The following is a 23,038-nucleotide window of genomic DNA, read 5'->3' as shown; positions in this document are numbered from 1 at the left end:
AAAAATAAATTAAAAAAAAAATGGTGTTCAGGATTCCTAGAGATATAGATATTCAGTATCCATTATTTCAGTGAAGAGACTAGGATTGGAAATAATGGCAACTGAAAAAAGTTTGCTTCACAAAATGACACGGCCCTTAAACACTAATTTTATCTACCTTTATAGCCATTTACATATAGTTACATAAAGGGCAAGTATGTGTGTGAAAGGCTTTCAATAGAAAAAGAAGGTTTAGTGTAGTTTACACAACTGAGAAATAATAAAACAATGAGACTAACCTTCATCACCTTCCTCCCGGATACGTTTCAGCTTCTTGCGACTGTGTTTGGCTGCATTCTGCATTTTAGGGATGTCTCGACCATAGTACAACAGAAAGTGATTGTAGACATCGTTGAGCTCCTCGGTGGATTGAACATCCTTCAGCCTAGAATTAGACAAGTGATAGGTCAGTGCCTGAATAAAGCTGTAATCTGATGATAGCCATTATCAGTAAACATGAGAGCGGTAGTGTTGTGCCTTTTCTAGAAATTTTGGAGGAGTCAGTGATTACTGGACAGTATCCAGTGTGGGTACTGTTAAGCACAGATATCCAAGGACCACATTGCCCCCTTGACTTACATGCTTTAAATGCATACACCAGGATGTGGAGGGGTATATGTAGGAAGCTGGCTCTTTATATAGTGGACCAAAACAAGGTACACTGTGTAAAGAGTCCAGGCAATCCCCAATTGGTTTATGGAAGCACAAACAATAACCCAAATGCTCTCTTCTGGTATAGTGGGCAAGCAGATCGGCTTATCAGAGGATAGTGCTAAGCATTTGTTTTACTCAGAGGCAATAAAAGAAACACAAGAATGGATAAAGACCAGTTTAGAAAAATAACTCATTTTTATTTACCTTTTTATACATAGAACTACTTTTGCAGTTATGAATTTTTACAGGTAAGTAAAAGAGTTCATTATCAAGCACCTTTACGCAGCAATACTTTCTCATGGAACAAAGGGCATATGTTGCATACTGTTATTTGCGATCAGTTTCTGAGGGGTCTCATTCGCACTCGGGGTTGTAGGAGATCAAGGTTCAAAGTACTTCAAGCAGTTACTTGTTGCCTGCCCTGTACCGTTTGGGTGCAGAGCTGCTGCTCAGGTTAGTAGCTGTTCATGCTACGCATGTAGAAAGAAGGGAGGCTAGTTAGAAACAAGCTGCAGATGGGAAACTTGAGATCAAGTCTGGGAGCTCTCAATGGGTGGCTCGGGTCAAAAGGGTCCTGTGGACAAGAGGGCACAGCAGGTTTGTTGGTACCCAGGCTGAGGAACTGGGGTGCACAGTGGAAAAGTTGGCTGGGCTCTGTGCTTCCTAGGGCCTTGAGGTTGTCGGTAGTTGCCGGACCAAAGTCAAGGCCAGCTGAGCCACTCTGGAAGTGGGTCTCTGAGGTGATGACATCCCTCAATGGCTGCTCCGTCTCAGTGCAGGAGTCCGGATGGGAATCTCACAGGCGCTGTTTGCTGCAATGGGTCTGGTACTCTGGGTATTGGTCCTATGCGCTCCAGTTGGTCCAAGTGTTCAATCACGTAGTTGGGGTGGGGGGGCAGATCAGACCTTCAGGAGCACAGGGTCCTCTTCCTGAGAGGCTGCTGCTTCAGGCTGGCCAGGGAGCGGCAACGCAGTAGACAGGACTTTGCGTTTTGGTGCCTGTGGACTGCAGGGGAGTAGTTACTCTACTCCAAGGAAGATTACTAGGCAAATTGCGAAGGCTCGCAGTCTACCGGGGTTCTTGGAAGCTGGTCCGCTGCAGGACGAGACGCTGGTCACAATTGTCGAGACTTGGTGCAGACAGGTCGGGTTTGGCGCCAAAAGTCTACAGCAATCTTCAGTTGTCGCTTTTTCTCACAGCTCCTTTGTCCTCTCTTCTTAATCCATCGAATCTAACTTCCTATTGTCAGGGGTGCCACCTAAATACTCAATTTAGGGGCTTCACGGGGAATGACCGATATTAGCCAATGAGCTACTTGCCTTTAGGGTATCTACATCCACTATATGACCACTTCCTGTGGCAAGTGGGCATAACTCTGACCCAGAGAACCTAATTCCACCAAACCGGAGATGGTGTAATTCTAAAAGTTACATTCACTTCAGATAGCGAATAGATTACCTGTCGGTTTAGTTTTGCAGCTTGAAGATCTTTCTGGATTCACTATGCTGTGCATTATTCCGCGGTCTGGTGGTTGGGTCCGGAATCGTAGTCTCTCTTTTGTCTTTTTTTTTTTTGTAGCCCAGGTGGGCGTCGACGTCCCACCATTTGGTGTAATTCTCGTGACATCGTCATGCTTCCTGCGGAAGTCCCACCTCAGGGCGCCATCTTCGGATTCTTTTTTTCTTTTTTGAACCCTAGGCAGTTTTCAGTATTTCTTCTTAATCATATCCTTTCTCACATTTCTTTTTAATTCTCTTCTTGTTCTCCATTCTCTGTCTTTCCCCCTTCTTCTCCAGCCTCATCTTTCTGGCGGATGTGGGTGGGTTCTCTAGTGAATCCAGAAAGATCTTCAAGCTGCAAAACTACACCGACAGGTAAGAAACTATTTGTTTTGTATTGTATTGTATTGTATCGCGTATTTATATAGCGCAAAAAAAACTGTCACCCAAAGGGTATCCTGGCGCTTTGACTTTTTACCAACAACACGCGATGTTACAATATCCAGACAAATTAACCTGACCTAGGAGAAAGATGAGTTTTTAATCTTTTCCTAAAGGAGGAAAGATCCCCCATACTTCTCAGCGACAGAGGTAGGGAGTTCCAACATTTAGCTGCCACAAATCTAAAGGACCGTCTGCCCATCCGGGCCCTCAAAACCTTCGGAACCACCAGTAGATAGGCTGACTATGATCGGAGAGAACGTGCGGGTACATACCACGCAAACATTTCCTGCAGCGGGACAGGGCCTTGCCCATGAATCGCCTTAAACACCAAACACAGTGCTTTAAAAACAATCCGCTGCGAGGTAGGCAACCAATGAAGGTCCGCCAGCGCCGTAGTAGAAGAATCAGAACGCCGCCGAGAAAGGGCCAACTTAGCAGCCATATTCTGCACTCGTTGCAGTTTACCCACCAAATTGGCGGGTGCTCCTAACAGCAATGCGTTGCAATAGTCCAACCTGCTCAATATAATGCCACACACCACCTCTGGCCTAGCATGGACCGGTAGCAACGGAAGGATTTTCCATAGCATACAGAGCAGCGCCATACAAGTGGCCACAGTCTTGTTTACAAATACGTCTAGCTGAAGATTGGGCCCGAACATCACACCCAGGTTCCGGACGGAGCCTGCTGCCGAAGGAGCATCCTGGGGGGCGGTGGGCCAGAAATCAAATGGCAGCGGACGGGGGACACGATCCATCGAGCAATGCAGTACCTCTGTTTTGGAGCTATTGAATTGCAGGGAGTTTTGACTCAACCAATCTGCAGTTGCTGCCATGCAACGATGGAAGGTCTCCAGAGGCACCGCGTCCTTACCCTCGATAGAAAAAATAAGCTGCGTGTCATCAGCGTAGTTAGTGACCGCAATGCCAAATGATTTAATCAAGTTCACCAAGGGCCGAAGATAAAGATTAAACAGAATGGGGCTGATGGCAGACCCTTGAGGAACACCCTGCCCAACCACCTTGATGTCAGACTGAAACGGTGGCAAGGCTACCACCTGACGTCTGCCCCCCAGATAAGAGACCAGCCACTCACGGGCCAAACCCGTCACTCCGATTTCCTCTAGTCTACTGACCAGGATGGCGTGGTGGACCGTATCGAACGCGGCCGACATGTCGAGCAGCACTAAAAAGGCTGCCCGTCCAATGTCGACTCGCGAACGAAGATCGTCCAGGACGGTCACCAAGGCGGACTCAGTACCGTGAACTGGTCTGAAGCCAAACTGGGTCACGTCCAGACAGATGTTAGTCTCCATAAAACCGGACAGATGTTTAGTGACCAGTTTCTCCAGAATCTTAATGGGAAAAGGGAGCAGCGAAATGGGTCTATAGTTCGCTGGGCAGGTGGGATCCAGTGTTTCTTTCTTAAGCAATGGGGAGACCACCGCGAGTTTCCAACTATCCGGAACTCGAGCCGTGGTAAGGAACTGACAGCAGATAGCATACAGCGGAGGAAAAAGCTCCGCTTGGAACAATTTCCGATATTTATGTGGCAATGGGTCCCGGGGGGAGCCAGAGGATACACTGTTGGCCAAAGAACAGAAATCCTCAAAGGACGGGGGTGGAAAGCTGTCCAACCGTACCTGTCTGCCATCTACCTCTGCGGTCTCTGAATCAGTCACCGACACGGGAACAGGCACAGGATGAATGGCAGGCGTGGTCAACAAAGCAAGCTTGCTCAAAATCAGAGTGATCTTATCTTCAAAGGCCTGCGCCAGGGAGTCGCACAGAGCCTGAGAGGCTGGGATGTCATTAGCAGCACAGACTGGTCAAGAAAGGTCTCTAAAGATCTTAAATAAGGTATGTGATTTATTCGCTGCTTGTAGTAGCGACTCCGAGAAATCTCGCTTTGGCACCCTTAATCTGCGTCTTATAGTCCGTCAGTGCCTGTTTAAAGAGGACTTTATCCGGTTCGAGGTATTGTTTTCTCCAGGTCCGCTCTGCCCGCCTGCATCGAAGTTTCAGCTGTAACAACTCAGCTGTAAACCAAGGCATAGCGATTTTGGACCTATCCCTAATTTTCCGCAGGGGAGCCAATACTTCCAGAGAGTCTAGGATTTTCCGGCTAAGAGACTCATAGCTCTCATCCACACCATCTCCTAGAAGGATACCCCCTCCCAGCAGAGACGGCAGGCAAGATTGTTTCAGTAGCCTCGACCACTGCCTACCAATCTTGGTCATAATACCAGGGCTCCCACTCCTAGATGTCTCCATAGGGAGTGCGATGGAAAAATGGACTAGGGCATGGTCCGTCCAACACTGGGGGAGGATGTCTCGAACAGAAACCTGGCTGGCATCTGCAAAGATCAAATCGAGAATATGGTCCTTGATGTGAGTCTGTGAGGACACCAACTGCTGCATATGAATGTTGCTGCAGGCCTGAACTAGGTCCGCGAAAGCAGACCTTGTAGACCCATCTGGCCGTAAAGTCTCCCAAAATCAGAATCCTGGCATGGGTATTAAAAAGATCATAAATGGTATCAATTAGCTCAGGTACTGCTGACAAAGTACTAGCAGGGGGTCGATAACACAACAACCCCGAGTAGAGAGTACCTCCCTGTCCTTTCAGGGAAAAGCCTAATACCTCACAACCAGAGATAATCTTAGTCTCAAGCTGGGAGAGATCCAAAGACTCCCTATAAATAAGACCCAAACCACGTCCTCTAGCTCCCACCCGCGGGTTATGCCTGATCTTATAACCAGGAGGGCAGGCTAAGCCCAGTTCCACCACACAGTCCGCTCTAGTCCATGTTTCTGTCATGAAAAGAACATCTAACTCACAGGACTCTATGAGAGGCGCAATTTCCATGTGGTGTTTGCTAAGAGATCTAACATTAAGCAGACCACAGGACAGGGACTGATTCCGCCTAGCAGTGATGAAAGGCTGGCGGCGTAGTGATGTATCTGGATCAAGGCTTAGTAGCATGTCTCTGGAATAGGTTAACCCAGCAGGAGGAGAAGAAGCAGCATCCCCGGCGCCCGGCGCGACCTGTGCGCGAACGGGCGCAAACGGGCTTACCTCTGGCGCACCTCCAGCACGCCGCCGTCGCGCCCGCTGCGCGCCCACGCTGCGCGCTTGTACGCACATCTCCTTATGTACTAGGATAGTAAACCGCACGGGAGTCCTGTGAGGAAATCCTCTGGACCCGCGAAAGATGGCGCCTGAAAACGGGCCGATCCAAGGACCCTCACCCAAGATGGCGGCCGGGACGCCGCGTTCGCTTTCAAAGTAGCCCCCCGAAGTCTACCTAATTCCCGCAAAATGCGGATGGGTTTACAATTTTATAGTGCAAGTCAGAGCTGACTAGATACCCCCAAATGACGGACTGCAGCGTGAATCTTTCTGGATTTACTATGCTGTGCATAGATTTTGTAGCAGTTTGTCATCTTTGTGGTGGCTGGGTGGAAGATGAGCGTTGGTCGTTGAATATATGTTGAAGCACCTTCTGTCCTTCCTTGTTCATTTGTATATCCACGCAGTAGTGCTTTTTGAACGTGTGCACTGAAGCCCATGTTGCCGCCAGGCATATGTCTTGAATGGGTGTGTTCACCAGAAAGGCAATTGTTGCTCCTTTCTTCCTCATGGAGTGGACCCGTGCCACTTCCGACAGTTCTTGCAGAATTGTATCGTTAGTGCGATCCATTGCGCGATGGTGCTTTTTATTACTGGTCTACCCAGGAAGCTGGTTGCGAAGGACACAAAAAACGGCTTCGTTTTTCTGTGCTCCTTGGTCCTTTCGATGTAGTGCATCACCGCCCTTCTAGCGTCTAGAGTGTGCAGTGCCCTTTCTGCGTTTGTGGCTGGGTTCTGAAAGAAGCTTGGTATTTGTATTGACTGGTTCAAATGGAACGCCAATACCACCTTCGGCATAAAGTGTGGGTCCGTTCTCATTACGACTCTGTCCTTGTGTATTTGGATGTAAGGCTCTTGCAGTGTTAGCGCTTGCAGCTCGCTTACTTTGCGCAGCGAGGTTATTGCCACCAGAAAGGCGGTCTTCATTGTTAGCATTTGAAGCGAGGCCTTGTGGAGGGGCTCAAAGGGCGTCTTCATAAGTTTCATTAGGACTATGTTGAGGTTCCATGCCGGCGGCGGCATCCTCTTTGGTGGCGCTATCCTTTTCGCCCCTTCCAGGAATCTCTTTACTACTCGTGATGTGAAGAAACTTTCACCCGTCTCACCTCGTGTGTAGGCTACAATCGCTGCTAGGTATACCCTTAGCGAGGATGAGCATAGTTTAGCCTTTAGTAGGTGCGTGAGGTATGTCAGCACTGTTGATTCCTTTGTCAACTTGTTTTGCAGTTTTATTGCTGCACCATTGTGTGAACCTCTTCCATTTTTCCCCATAGCATTTTTGTGTCGTCGGTCTCCTTGCCTCCCGGAGCACTCGCATAGTGCTTTGAGGTAGCTTAAGGTGTGCGAACTCTAGGTCTTCAGGAGCCATGCCGCTAGGCCAAGGCTCTCTGGCTCTGGGTGTAGAACCTCTCCGTTCTGCATGGAGAGTAAGTCTTTTCTTTTGGCGAACTTGTGTGGTGGTCCCTGTGCCATCTCCACTATGTGTGAGTACCATGTCTGTCTTGCCCACTGTGGTGCCACTAGGATCAGTGTCATGTTGCTGGTCCTGCACGTGTTGATTACCCTGTGCATCAGTGGTATTGGTGGAAAAGCGTAGGTAAATGTTTTTGACCAACTTATCCATTGGGCATTCCCCTGGGATTGTTTTTCTGGTTGCCTGGATGCGAAGTTTTGGCATTTTGCATTCTGGTGTGTTGCAAACAGGTCTATTGTCTGTGTACCCCACCTTCTGAATAGCCTTTGCGTTTCCTGTCCTTTGAGCTCCCACTCGTGGGATGCTGAAGTCTGCCTGCTGAGCCAGTCTGCTTCCACATTGTCCTTCCCTGGTAGGTGTATGGCCAGCAGGTCTATATTGAGTGAGATGGCCCATCTCCAAATCTCCTGAGCCAGGTTGGATAGGGGAATTGATTGTGTTCCTCCCTGCTTGTTGATGTAGAACATCGTTGTTGTATTGTCTGTTTTTATCAACACCTTCTGGTTGTACAGTTTTTTCTGGAAGGCTTTCAGGGCTAGGAATAGGGTCTTCAATTCCTGGTAGTTGATGTGTCTGACCGCATCTGCTGGAGTCCACAGACCCCTCACTCGGAGCTTGTTCATATGTGCTCCCCATCCTATCTGGGATGCGTCTGTGGTGATGGTCACCGTTGGGCTTGGTGGTGTCAAGGGCTTCCCTATACTTAGGTTCTCCTTGTTCCACCATGCTATCTCTTCTTGCACTGCGTGCGTTACAACCACTAGATCCTCCCAACTTCCGCTTGCTTGTGACCACTGCTGTTGCAGCCATTCCTGGAACGGTCTCATGTGTAGGCGTACATTGGGAACTAGGTGAATGCATGACGCCATCATCCCCATGATCTTGCTCGCTGTTCTCACTATCAAAGCTCGCCCCTTCTGGTACAGACGGATCTCCTTCAGCAGGGCCAGTGTTCTCTTGTCGCTCGGCATCACCGTTCTCTGTATGGTGTTGATCTGAGCCCCCAGGAAGATTTTCACCTGTTCTGGTTCCATAGAGGATTTCCCCCAGTGTATTGAGAAACCCAGCTTCCTTAGTGTGTTTGTGACCCGTTATGCGTGTTCCTCGCATCTTTCGCATGAACTTGCCTTTGTTAGCCAGTCGTCAAGATAAGGGTACACATGAATCCCTTCTCTCCGCAGTAACCCTGCCACTGCCGCCAGGCATTTTGTGAAAACCCTTGGTGCGGACTTTAGTCCGAATGCCAAGGTTGTGAATTGGTAGTGTTCTTTGTTGATGGAGAACCTTAACAGATGTTTGTGTTGTCTGTTCATTGGGATGTGCAGGTAGGCATCTTTGAGATCCACAGTGGACATGAAGTCTCTGTCTCTCATTTGTGGGAGTACCTCTTGTAGGGACGTCATTTTGAATTTCTGCGTCCTTATGTACTTGTTTAGGAACCGTAGATCAAGGATGGGCCTTAGTGTTTCGTCCACCTTTGGTACCAGGAAGTAGTTTGAGTACACTCCCCTGTTCCTTTCTTTGAATGGTACTGGTTCTGTGGCCTCCTTTTGGAGTAGCTCTTGTGCTTCCTCTACGAGTTGCACTAGCGCCTGTCCTGAGTGTTCCCTTCTCTTTGGTTTTTTGTTTGGTGGTTTCCTTTCCAGCTCTATGCAATATCCAAACTGTATGATGTTGAGTTTCCATTTGTCTGTTATGTTTTGCCATTCCTGAAGGAAACGTCTCAGCCTGCCGCCTACCGGTGTCGCATGCTCGTTGGCGTTTGGTCTGTGTAACCCTCTCGTTTTGGATCTTCTGTGCTCTAACCTCGGAGGGATCTTGTGGGTGAGCACTCCTCTCCGGGCGAAGTCACTTCGAGGTAGGCTGTTATCCCCCTCTTCGTCTTTGCCCTCGTCCGATCCCCCTACTGCTAAAGGACTGGCCCCGAGGCTGGTACTGCCAGTTTTGTTTCTGCTGCCTCTGCTGTCCGTGATTGTCGCCTTGATGGCCCTGCTGGAATGTCTGGTGTGACGTTCCCGGCTGGTTTCCTCCCCTTCCGTAAGGTCTCCGTGTCGGGGTACCTCTACGCATCCCTCTGAATTGCAGAGCCCCCATGGATCTTGCCGTTTCGTTCTCCTTTTTGAGCTGTGTGAGTTTTTCATCCACTGGTGCTCCAAACAGCGTTTCTCCGTTGAAAGGGGTGTTCAGGATGTTGTTCTGGACTTCTTGCTTGAAGCCTGAGATCCTGAGCCAGGCTTGCCTTCTTTCTGTTATTCCTATTGCCATCAACCTGCTTGATGTTTCTGCTCCATCCAAGGCTGTTTTAAGGCAAGAATTCGCTATATTCTTTCCTTCCTCGACTAGATTCGAAGCTCTATGTTGGTATTGTTCGGGGAGGTGCTTGATTAGTTCCCCCATTTCGTCCCAATGTTGGTATTGGTGCCTATTCAGTAGGGCATTGGAGTTTGCCATGCGCCAGTGCATTGCCGGGTTTCTCTCAATTTTCCTCCCAGTCAGGTCCATCCTCCTGCTTTCCTTGTCTGGTGATGGTCCAGAGGTAGCTGGGACATTAGCCCTTTTTCTGGCAGTAGATGCAATGATGGAATCCACTGTGACGGATCCTTTGATGTATGGATGGTCCTGGAAGGAGTGTTTATATTTTTTCTCCGTCCTGGGTGTGATGGACCTACATGTAGCTGGGTCCTTGAACGCCTCCTTCCCCTGGTTCATGACACTCTGTAGCATGGGGGGAAACTGGCTCCTCGTTTGGATGGGGAGCAGTGTCTCCAGTAAAAAGTCAGCTTTTGGCTTTTCTTCCTCAAGCTTAACGCCACAAGCTGCTGCTGTGCTTTTGACGACCATATTGTATATTGTAAGCCCCAATGTCATCTGGCAGCGAAGGCCTCGAAGGGTAAGTCTCCACAGGCTCTTCTGGATTTTCGGCGTCGAGGTCCTGCCACTCCAGGTCCTGTGTCGTCGACGGCGCCGAGCCCTAGTTCGATTGTTGTTCCTCATATTCCTCTCCCTCATCGTAAAGGTCCTATTCCTCATCTTCGGGAGTCTACGACATTTCTTCGGCCTCAAACTCAACCTGTTCCTCGGCTTCAACGATGTTAGACTGTTTCATTGGAATTGAGAATTTCTTCATCTTTACTTCGAACTCCTTTTTCCTTTGAAGGATGCTCTCCATTTCTGCCTCGAGTCTCCTCTTCTTTTCCAGTTCGGAGGCATGTTCGGCATCGAGCGCTGGTCTTTTCGACGGAGCCGACGTCGACGCGACCTTATCTTTTGAAGTCGAGCGCCCAAGTTCTTGGCCTTGCTTCGACGACCTTTGCTTTTCACCGGTCTTCGGCACCTGGGAGTCCTCCTCGAAGGATCCGCCGTGCCTTTGGTCCTTAGATCCACTCGCGGTCGTCAAAATTTTCGGCGCCAGTGTTCCTTTAGAGGACTTTGACACTGTTTGAGAGTCTGACTCGGTTTTTCGGGGCCCTGTCGAGGGTTTAGTGTTCGACGTCTCTCCTACCTTGTCAGACGTTTTCTTATCGGTCTCTGCGACCGTGAAGTCATCAGGTCCCTCAGCGACGTTGTCTTCATCGTCGGTGGAGAGGCCCAGTTCGTACAGCGTCGGGGCCTGTCCCTTGCTCTCCATGTTGTAGTTGGCTTTCCTCTGTCTCTCTCTCACCCGGAGTGTCTTCGGTGTGAAGGCGGAACAGGCGTTGCAGTCTTTGCTCTCGAGGTCGACCGGCAGGCAAAGGTTGCAGAACGGGTGTTGGTCCTTCTGCGCGTATTTATGGTGGCAGTTACGGCAGAATTTAAAGGGTGTCTTGTCCATTCCTGCGCTCAGTGTCCCTGAGTGCGCATTCTCCGTTGGACGTCGAAGATCTCGAGGTTCTCCTCCTTTGTCGTCCCGGCTCGTTGACCTTCCTTCTGTAGTCTTCCTCAACTTCTTCTTCGATGAAACTCGTGCTCTTTTTTCTTTTCTTCGCAAAAAACTCTGGAGCTTCACCTTGACGATCCAGACCCAGCCGCGAAAAAAAGAATCTGAAGATGGCGCCCCGAGGTGGGACTTCCGCAGGAAGCATGACGACGTCACGAGAAGTACACCAAATGGTGGGACGTCGACGCTCACCTGGGCTACAAAAAAAAAAAGACAAAAAAGACAAAAGAAAGACTACGATTCCGCACCCAACCACCAGACCGCGGAATAATGCACAGCATAGTGAATCCAGAAAGATTCATGCTGCAAAACCCAATTTAGGAGCGGTACTGGCCTGAGCAGGGAACATGCCTCCTGACAAGCTAAATGGGCCCGGGCAGGCGGTGGCATTTCCCATATCTGGGGAAGTCTTGGGTCGCATTTCTAAGGTGGCAGAAGTCTATGAAGCCCCCTGTCTTGATATGCTGATTACTTAGCCATCCTGTTTGGAGGAGGTGACACCTCCGGCCAGAGCAGGGGTTGTTTCTGCCCTCAGAGAGCCAGGGATCTCATCTGCAGGGGGTCAAAAACCTGGTCGGTAGATGTAGGCTGGTTTGCACCAGTCAAGCAAGTATTCATAAGTCCATCACTAAAATCAATGTGGGCTTATAAATACAAGATGTTTGATATCAAACATCTCTAGTTTCAGTGAAGCCATCAAGTAGCTGGGGAACTCTTAAACACCAGTGTCTAGCACATGGCTTCCCTGTCCACTTCCAAAATCTAAGAATCAACTTAGACATCACAGGGGCATAACTGCTCATGCAGATATTTCCACACTGGAGGAAAGTGCCCCTTTTTGCATGGTTGCCCCCACTTTTTGCCTGATGTTGATGCTGTTTGATTAAGTGTGCCCTGGGTTCCTGCTAACCAGGTACCCAAGTGCCCTTCTTGCCGCATGGCTGCCCCCACTTTTTGCTGAACTGCTGTTGTACTTTGACAGAGTGTGCCCTGTGCTTCTACCAATCAGGTACCCAGGGTCTATGTTCTTTCCCTAAAACTGCATTAAAAAACAAACCCAATTGGCACTCTCTGGCCACAGGTCAGTCCCTGGTAAATGGTACCACAGGTACCCAAGGCACTGTGACCAGGGAAGGCCCCTAAAGGCTGCAGGACTTATTGTGCAACCCTTAGAGGCCCTGTACCTTCACACTTACACACCGCCATTGCAGGCTGCGTGTTTTGGTGCAGAACAAAGATAAGAGGCGACATGGCACACATCCCTGTGTGCCATGCCTACAACCCACTGCCCTGGCATAGATCAGCCACTCCTGAGGCTGGGTGCACTATACCAGTGGTGAGGGTACAGGTGCACGAGCCCTGTACCCCTACAGCGTCCAAGGCAATTCTTAAACATTGTAAGTGCAGTAATTGTAGGAAGTTGGCTCTGTATATACTATGCCAAAGTGAGGTATAGTGTGCACAGAGTTCAGTGGATCCCCAAAGGTAGGCAGAGGTAAAGTTAGAGAACACCTCACTCTCCATTTGTGGTAGTGTGCTCAAGCAGTAAGGCAGTATCAGAGGACAGCATTTGTTGTACACACAGTCAGCAAAGGAATTCACACACTCAAAGACTGTACTTCAGACCAAATATTCTTGTAGTTATTTTATTTCCTAGAACTAAGCAAGCCTGGCACAGGTAAGTTATAAGTACTTTGCAGTAAATATACAGATTGTAACCGTTTGGATTGCAATTGTAAATGCACTTTGTTTTGACTTGCAGTATTGTTTGAGTGTCCCACAGCCAGGAGCCCCCAAGAACCCAGAGGACCTGCACTGCCTTCCCAAACCAGAGTGTCTCCCATGAGCACCAGATTTGCTCACCCACAGAATCTGGCTCCGGCCAAGTCCGCAAGTCTACACCACTCTGCACCCGACGCCCACGGCCCAACATCACGCAGAGTTCTCCCGGGCGATGCTGACCTGGGATCTGGTGATCCCTGACCTGCCTCAAGTCTCCAAACTACGCCTGCAGTCCCTTTCTGGAAGATCATCGTGACCAAAGCTGGAAAGAAGAACGTGATGCCTAAAGACACCCCTGCAACCAACGTACAACGGCCTTGGGTGGCCCAACCGACAGTGTCCCAGCATCCCCAGGCATCCCGACTTACCTCGCCAACCGGTGGTCACCTCCACAAGATCTTTGTCCCCGAGCCTGTAGTCTTTGTTGCAACCAGAGAATCCCCATTGAAATCAACAGTGCACCAGACGCCAATAAGCACCCTGCTCCCAGCCGCCGCTGCACCTTGTGTGCTAACTCGGATCCTCCTTTGCCCTGAGCCTAATACCAGGAGCTTTGTGTGAGAAAGTGGCTCTGTATATACTGTTCCTTAATAGGTACAGGGTGTACAGAGTCCACAGACCCCAAGGGTTTAACAGAGGTTAAAGTTAGGTATAAGCTTACTCTCCAAAGTGGTAGCCTGGTCGAGCAGTAAGGCAGTATCAGAGGACGTGTAAAGCATTTGTTGTACACACTCAGTCAGCAAATAGTTCCACACACTCAATGACTGAACTCTAGGCCAATGGTTTGTATATAAAAAATATATGCTTGTTTTATTTTAGAACCAACACTTGGAATTAAAATATACTTTCTCGACAGGAGATGTTTCATAAAAATACTTTTGTATATGCAATTGACTTTAGTAAACAGTTACAAATAGTTGCAGTAGGCAACTATTTCTAAACACAATACATTGAGCTCAATGATAATTCAGATTATATGCAACAGATTACTTTGTAGATTACTTTTGTAATTCCAGGCTTGGATCCTAGATCCAGTCCTGGGTCAGTTCTCAGAATCAGCTGTTAAAAGTCGACTTTGGTACTGTAATGATTTTTAACTAATATTTAGCTATTTCAAAAGTGAGCACTTAGAAAATATTTCAGAGCAAACAATCAATGATTCCCTATGGAAGGAAATGTAGGTTACAGGTACAGTAGGTTATCGTTACTTTTGTAATCCAGTACTGGGTGTCTGGACTCAGTACTGGGACATTTATCCAAAACAGGTAAGTAATTACGTTTTCAGATGTTATACGATTTTTGAGGAATATTTAGAAATTGCAGAAATCAACACTTAGAATAAATTTCACAGAAAAGCAGTCAATGGTTTCCTATGGAAGAAAAATTAGTTAAAGGTAAGTATAGTTGTGGGTACTTTTCAGAGTCAGTGCTGGGCACCAAGATCCAGCACTGGGAGCTCATCTAAGAGCAGGTGAGTAAATTCGTTTTTGGTACTCGGCTGATTTTTGGTGAATATTTTGAGTTTTGAAAAGTTCACACTTAGAAGAATTTCCAAGAAGAAGCCAGTCAATGTTACCCTATGAGGAAAATGAAGTTAGCGGTTTAAGGGTAAGTACTCGACTGGCAGAGTTGAAGTTCTGGGCATAGACTCAGGGGTCCCCCAGTGTCAGGTAGGTACAGTCAGTTCACCCTCAGCGGTTTCAGGACGGCCGGGTGCAGAGAGAGTTAGGCCCAATGTTATCTTATGAGGGATAGGGGGGCCTGGGTTGGGGGCTGCTGTCGGGCAAGCTACGCGGCTGTGGGAGCTGGGCTCCTGGTCACTTACTCAGGGCAAGTGGGGAAGTGGGTTAGAGTAGAGTTTTCACTGCCAGGGCCACTCGGGCGGCTGGCTGCAGGGTGCTTTTGAGCCGTCGGGCGCTCAATTGATTTCTATGGGAAATCTCTGGTTTGGAAAAAGACTGCAGGCTCGGGGACGAGGACTCTTCGGGTGCCACCACCACTTCGAGGAGTAAGTTGGATAGTTGGAGGATAGATAGGTACCGCGGGATTGGGCACAGAGGGCCGTGGGGCGCCGGGTGCAGGGGTGCATTTTGATGTCGGAAATCTTACCCTCTTGTTGATCGCGGTTGGGGTGGCACTCTGTTCTGAGGCTGCAAGCTTCTTCAGGATAGTCGAGGGGGGTCCTTGGGTGCCGGACTCGGGGTCACAGTCGCCATGGGGTCGTCCTCGTGGGTTTAGTTCACTCCGGCACTGGCCAGGCTTGGCGGGTGCAGAGTGGGCTGGGATCGCGGTTCCGGGCTGCTGCCAGGGGTGAAAGATAGGTTCTGAGTAGAGCCTCTACTCATGGGAGTCCCAGGGGATTAGCGTTCAAAGGTAGCCAGGTCCTCCGGGGTTTCTGAGGTTGCTGGCCACAAGAGATGCCGGGTTTGGAGCAGGAGCAAGTCCGAGGTCGACAGGCTGGTAGGGCTGGGGCCAAAGCAGTTGGTGTCTCCCTCTCCTTTGCAGCTGCAGGGCAGGTCTTCTTTTCTTCTAGCTCTTCTTGTAGTTTCGGAATCTGGAATCTGGGGAAGGAAGGTTCCGGGTGCCCCTAAATACTAGATTTAGGGGCGTTACAGGTAGGTGAAGGCCAGGGACCAATGGGTCCTTGTCCTGGGGTGGGTACACCCCCTATCCTGCCCCTCTCCTGTGGGAGGGGGGCAGCAGCCTAATCCTGATAGGGTAGGGCCTCCCATCTTCAAGATGGCGAGAGCCCGGAGATGTGCTTCACCTCGCCTCCCCCACCTGAGGGGTGGGGTTGGCAGGCTGGCACATCCCCTGTCCTTGTATGGGGTTTCCGGCCAAGCTTCCCGCCAGAGTGGGGGGTTGCAGTGGCCTGGGGAAACTCCTAGAGGCGGCAGGCCTTTGAAGCTTCCCTTTGCTCATCCTGGGGGAGGAGATCTATCACCTCACCCAGGATGTGCATTGTTGCAGGCCCGGGAGAGCAGGGGCTCTCCCACCCAGGGGTCCAGCAACGTGTCTGCTGTGTGGCAGCCTGGGCAGCCTCAGAGCAGACATGGATTGTAGGTTAGTTGTAGGAGGGCATCTCTAAGATGCCCTCTGGGGTGCTTGGTACATTAAATCTCACACTGGCATTAGTGTGGGTTTAATGTGCTGAGAAGTTTGATACCAAACTTCCCAGTCTTTAGTGTTGCCATTATGGTGCTGTGGAGCTCGTGTTTGACGAGCTCTCAGCACCATGTACTCTTAAATGGCAGCACTGCACTTACAGTGCCCGGGAATGGACCTGGGTACTGTAGGGGCACAGGGCTCCTGCTCCTGTGCCCACGCCATGGGCATAAGGCACCCAGCCAGAGGGGTGACTGACATATGCCTTGGCAGTGTGGGTGTTGGGCATGGCACACAGGGATGTGGGCCATGTCGACTCTTCATTTTGTCCTGCACCCAGACACTCAGCCTGCAAAGGCAGTGTGTGTGTGTAAGGGTACAGGGTCCCTAAGGGTGGCACAATGAGTGCTGCAGCCTTTAGGGGTCTTCCCTGGTCACAAGGCCCTGGGTACCTAGGGTACCATTTACTAGGGGCTGACATGTGGCCAGGGTTTGCCAATTTGGAGTTTGTGTGTTTATGGAAGGAACATAGGCCCTGGACATCTGATTGGCAGGAGTCCAAGGTACACTCAGTCAAAGTACATTCAGCAATTTAGCAAAAAGTGGGGGCATACCATGCAATAAAGAGGACACTTTCTCACACTTTGCTCCCACAACCTTGTGGCCTGCTTGTGAGCAGCCACCAACTGGAGTCCCCCTATCCCCCATTGGATAATATTGGGCCTCAGCACTCTGCACCCAGCCACCTTAGTGTTGCTGAGTGTTTTCTGAGAGTGCATCTTCGACCCTGCGGGAACACTGGTTCTAACCCCTGAAACCGAACTTCCACAATCAAGTACTTACCTGTAAACCGATAACTCCATTTCCTCCCTTAGGATTGCATTGACTGCTTTTCTTGAAAAATATTCTGTGTGGAGTTGGTTTGTATGGAACATTGAAAAACTGCATATGTACTAAAAGTGAATGACTTAACTTCTGTCTAGTAGATGTCTCAGTGTGATATCTAGGCATATCACACTGACTAGCAAAAGTAACCTAAAATGTAACATACATAGTAATCTGTAAAGAAACTAAAAAGTAATTTTGAACTGTTGAATTACCTGTAAATCAACCAACTGCATTTGAACCTACATTCAACTGTAATTCACTGCATAAATCATGCAAAGTATTATTTCACTTACCTGCACCAGGCTTGGCTTGGTTCTAGAAATAAAATAACTAAATAATTATTTTGATACAAACAAATTGGTCCTAGTTCAGTCTTTGAGTATGTGACATCATTTCTTGCCTGAGTGTGTACCATAAACGCTTTTAACTACCCTCTGATAATGCCTTACTGCTCGCCCACACTACCACAAATACAGAGTGAAGTATTATCTACTTTTACCTCTGCTTACCTTTGGGGATCCACTGGACTCTGTGCACACTTTACCTTACTTTGGCATAGTACATACAGAGCCAGCTTCCTACACTGCCTTCAAAGAAAGACTCCTAATCTCCTGTGGACAGCAGACCTGTCCAGAAAAAATCTACAGAGAAAAAGAACTCCGCCCTGAGGAACCAAAAACTTACCTCTGGATCCAAATCTGCACCAGACGCCAACGGCCCAATTTCAAGTGGCTCACTGATCCTGCGAAGTTTCCCCAGTGCGTCTGAGCCAGAGTCCACCATCAGCTGCCCCCTGCTGGACACCTCAACATGAAGTCACCCCCCTGTCCGCGAACAACCCGGTAAGAGATTTCCGATGCTCAAGGACACCCCTGCACCTGAAGTCTCTGGGCCTTGGGGACCTCAACCATCGGTGTCCCTATGTTCCCTTGCATACTCACCTGGGCAGCTTTGAGTTTTCTTCATCCGGCCTTCTGGCCTGAATCTGCAGCCTTTCTTAAAGATTGATCTCCCCCATTGGTTAACATTAGGCGCCCGACGCTGCACAATTCCACCCCTTTGCCGCTTTGGGTGTAAGTCTGGTGCTGCCTTGTTGCCCACTCTAGTACTTACCTGAACTCCAGGAGATCCACCTCTGAGACCACTTTACTCACCTGTGAGCAGCGCAGCTGAGTATCCTCCAGTCTCCAAGGGTGAACATTGTTCACCCAACCTCAAAGCTGACCTCTGCAACCAAAGCACATAAATCTTCTTCACCAGTGTTTGGCTGCAAATTGTCAGCATTGAAGGTGTATGCACACAACCAGCTTCAGCCAGGAACCCTTGGCCGAACAGGCTACCCTGTGTCCTGAATCCAGTCTGTGCACATCATCCCATGGGGTTGGAAAGAGAGAGAGGTCAGCAGGGAGAATAGGCCCTGTGCCCCTCCCTGTAGGGGTAGATCCAACAGTTCAGCTACTGGGTCTCAGAGGCTCCGCCTGCATCAGAGCCCCTTAGACCAAAAACTGATGTTGATGGGGAGCTTCAAGACAGATTTTGGAGTCACCTCTCCCTTAAGCCCCGGAGGTGCAATCCAAACAATATTTCAAGCACCTCCTGGCGCACTTAGGATCAGTGATGAACCATCCGGAAGCAGCCCGGTCCCTCCTCCTGAACAGTCTCTAGGTCCACCTGACCGAGGCCCTGCAGTTTGAAGGAAAGCCGCCTAGCTTCCACTGGTGAGCATAGGCCCAAAATCTGTTAGCTTGGGCCACCTGAATCCAGTGCATCAGGCAGCAGGGCAATCTAGGATTGAGCAACTCCCAGGCCCCAGTTTCTGATTCTGCTTCAAGGTTGCTGCGTCCTTGAGCCATAAGGCTGACCTAGGGATCCTTGCGCCACCAGCCAGTGAGTGAAGAAAAAAAACTCCTCACCACACTTCTTCCTCCTTGCGTTACCTCTCCAAAAAGGTAGCAGGAGAAGTCAATATAGGACCAGCAACAGAATGTTGAAAGATGCTTAGGGTAATGGGATGGATCACCTTCAAAAAGCATCCTAAAGCCTTTGTGGTATCGGGTCTGTAACTAACAACAAGATAATTTCTCCTCCCTCCACCCCTCCTCCCACACCCCTCCCCACCCCCCACCCAAAAAAAGCTTAAATGTCTTCAACTTTCAGTCAGACTCTGTAGGAAATTAGCTCTATGTATACTACACCAAAATGAGGTATAGTGTGTATAGAGTCCAAGTGACCCCAGAGGTAGGTAGAGCTTAACTCCTTGTCAGTGAAATTGCTCTCCCTCCCTCGCAGCTCCACCATTAAGTGAGGCCTTCCCCCAAGCCCCTGCACTCTCGAGTGTTGGTGTTTGAGGGCCTCCTCCACCTGCAGGTTTCACCTGCGCCTCATCCATGATGGTCCAGTGGACCTTTGTCTCTATTCTCTTGCTCCGCTTTTTCTCTCCTTTTTCACTCGTTTTTTCCCTCACTTCTATCTCCCCCCTTCACTCTCCTTCTGGGTCTTTCCTCCATTTTCTGTAGTTTTCCCCCTCATTTCAAGCTCCCCCCTTCACTCTTCTTCTGTGTCTTTTCTCAATTTTTCACTCATTTTTTAACTCATCTAAATTGCCCCCTTTCACTCTTGTGTCCTCTGTCTTTCCCCCACTCTCTTGCACTTTTGCTGCCTTATTTGCACTTTTCTCTTTTTGCCTATTTCCTTTTGCCAGCTAGTTTTTCCCCACCGCTGCTGCCCCTGCCGCCCCTCCCCCCAGCACGACCAGTGCGACCAGCCCAATCCAGCTCCCCTTCCCGTTCCCGCCTCCCAGCTGTCCACCTCTCCCCGACACCTACTTAATGTCGGCCAGTGCACGGCCGCGCAGCGGCCGTGCTGTCAGGGCGCCAAAGGCACGCTCGTCTGCGCCCGTCCGCGACCCGACTGCAACCAGCGCCAGGAACCCTGGATCTCTGCACAGCCAACGCTACAACCCAGCGGCACTCCATGCTCTCAACCCAGGCCGCAACAACTGCAAGCTAGCATCACCAGCCGACACCCACGGACCTTTCAGCTGTCACTGCTGCCGGCACACCTGCAGGACCGCCAAGACCTCTGACCCAGCGCAATCCGCCCGCAACAACACAACCGAACTGAAGACCCTGCAATGCATACTCCTCAACATACGATCCCTCCACAAACACGCCACTGAAATCTGGGACCTACTCGACAGCACTATCCCGGACGTAGCATTCTTTACTGAAACCTGGACCAACACCACCTCGGGACCGGACATCGCCATTGCCATTCCCCAAGGATACAACATCTCCAGGAAGGACCGCCCCACCCGCGCGGGAGGAGGAATCACCATTGTCCACAAATCCACCCTCCGCCTGAGCACACACCTCGACGAGCCCACAGATCTGATGGAACACCTTCACTTCAAGATACTGGCCAGCCCTACCTCCACCCTCCAAGGAACCCTCATCTACCGACCCCCTGGACCCTGCAGACTTTTTGCCAACTCCATCATGGACATCATCTCCTCGCATGCCATTGCGTCCACCAACTACACCCTACTGGGGGACCTCAACTTCCACCTCGACAACCAAATGGACCCCAGCATGACATCCCTCCTGGACAACCTCCACAACATTGGACTCCGCCAGATTGTGACCGAGCCCACGCACTCAGCAGGACACACCCTCAACTTCCTCTTCACAACAGGAAACTCCGTCACATTCAGCCACACCACCGAACTGCCATGGACTGACCATCGATGCGTCCACTTCACCTTCAGAAAAACCCACAATCCACAGACACCAACACCTGCTCCCACGAAGAAACTGGACCAGAATCACCGACGACAAGCTAACCTCATCACTCAGCAACTCCACCCCAACCATTGCAGAAAACGATGAAGCAAACACCGCAGCCCGAACCATGCACAGATGGATCTCCGACAGAGCCAACACCATAGTCCCCCCTCAAGAAAAACAACAACACCCACGCCAAGAAAGCTAGATGGTTCACCACCGAACTTCGAGAGTCCAGACGCACTTGCCGCCGCCTCGAAACGGCCTGGAGGAACACCAAATCCACAGAAGCCCACAACAACTTCAGAGCCGCCACCAACACCCACCACCAACTCATCAGAAAAACTAGGAAAAAAGCGATTGAAGACAGAATATCCAATCATGCACACAACAGCAAAGAACTCTTCAACATCATCATTAAGGAGTTCGCCCAACCCACCAGCGAGTCCACCGACATCCCTCCTCACAAGACCTCTGCGACAAACTCAGCACATTTTTCCACCACAAAATCAAGAGCATCTACGACAACTTCGACGAAGATAACCAACGCACTGAACCCTCACCAACCACCCTGAAGCCAGCGATCGACAACTGGACAGCACTCACCACCGAAGACACACTGAAGACTAAGTCAATCCAATCAGGGGCCCAGATGGACCCCCCACCACATTTTCAACAGAGCCGCCGACACCATTGCACCCATGCTCTGCCACACCATCAACTGCTCCCTGGGATCAGCCTCGTTCCCTGATGACTGGAAACACGCAGAGATCAACCCCCTCCTGAAGAAACCCTCGGCGGACCCCACCAACCTCAAAAACTACAGACCCATCTCCCTGCTCCCGTTCCGAGCGAAAGTCATCGAGAAAGCCATCAATAGCCAACTTGCCACATTCATCGAAGAGCACAACATCCTCGACTCCTCGTAATCTGGCTTCAGAAAAATCCACAGTACGGAAACCGCCCTCCTCGCCGCAAGAGACGAAATCTGCACCTTACTGGACAAAGGAGAAACAGCAGCCCTCATCCTCCTCGACCTCTCAGCGGCGTCCGACACAGTCTCTCACTGCACCCTAATATGCAGACTCCATGATGGAGGGATCGAAGGCAAGGCCCTCAACTGGATCCGCTCCTTCCTCTCTGGCAGAACGCAGCTGTCAGACTCCCCCCATTTCCTCTCAGACCCTACACCTACCGAGTCACCCAGGGGTCCTCCCTCAGCCCTAGGCTCTTCAACGTCTACATGGCTCCGCTCGCCCCCATCGTCAGAACCTACGGACTCAACATTGTGTCATACACCCAACTCATCCTCTCCCTACCCAACAACGCCAAACACAACTTTCGAGAAGGCATGGAGGCCGTCACCAAATGGATGAAAAACAGCTGCCTACAACTAAACACCAACAAAACGGAAGTACTCATCATGGGCCCAAACCCAGACGCCTGGAACGACACCTGGTGGCCCCCCGCCCTCGTAAGCCCGCCCACCCCCACGGACCACGCACGCAACCTGGGAATCATGCTGGACTCAAGAGCTCAAAATGGACCGCCAGATCAACTCAGTCTCATCCTCCTGCTTCCACACCCTCCGCCTCCTACGTAAGAACTTCAACTGAATCCCCCTCGAACACAGAAAGACTGTCACGCACGCCTTGGTCACCAGCAGGCTCGACTACGGCAACGCACTCTATGCTGGAATAAACCAAAGACGCACCCGCAAGCTACAGAACATCCAAAACGCCACCGCAAGACTGGTCCTCAACCTGCCAAGACACTGCCACATCTCCCAGCACCTGCGCACACTCCACTGACTCCCCATCAAAGCTGGAGTCACCTTCAAGATGCTAACCCACACTCACAAGGCCCTCCACGACACCAGACCAGCATACCTGAATAGCCGACTCAAATTCCACGCACCCCAAAGGACCCTACGATCAGCCCAGCTCTCCTACTCCATGGTCCCCCGCACCAGAAAGACCTGATCGGGAGGCCACTCCTTCTCCTGCGCGGCAAGAGCCTGGAACGACATTTCGCTCCACCTCAGACAGATAACATCGCTCCCCATCTTCGCAAGAAACCTCAAAACCTGGCTCTTCGACTGACCCCCTCCATGATGGACTGAAACCTGCGAACCCCTTCAGCGCCTTGAGACCCTTAAGGGTGAGTAGTCGCGCTTAATCACCTGATTTGTTTTAGAACCTTACCCTCTAATTGTGGTAGAGTGGTCGAGCAGTAAGGCAGTGTGAGAAAGCGCCATCTTTCTTGCATGGTATACCCCCACTTTTTGCAGAATTGCTGAATGTACTTTGACTGCGTGTGCCC

At 50.2% G+C, this 23,038-nt stretch overlaps 1 protein-coding gene across 1 annotated transcript in view; it reads right to left on the bottom strand.

Moving 5' to 3' along the window:
- The window catches only part of SUPT6H (SPT6 homolog, histone chaperone and transcription elongation factor), a 1,106,805-nt gene that overhangs the window by 772,696 nt on the left and 311,071 nt on the right, over positions 1-23,038 (bottom strand). The window contains exon 12 of the mRNA XM_085649126.1: positions 279-424. Coding sequence (XP_085505252.1) covers positions 279-424 — 146 coding nt within the window. The remainder of the gene's footprint in view (positions 1-278; positions 425-23,038) is intronic.

The sequence above is a fragment of the Triturus cristatus genome, chromosome 3_2, assembly GCF_964204655.1.
Source record: "Triturus cristatus chromosome 3_2, aTriCri1.1, whole genome shotgun sequence".
In the NCBI taxonomy this organism is placed as follows: domain Eukaryota; kingdom Metazoa; phylum Chordata; class Amphibia; order Caudata; family Salamandridae; genus Triturus; species Triturus cristatus.
This window is presented reverse-complemented; position numbering and strand designations above follow the sequence as displayed.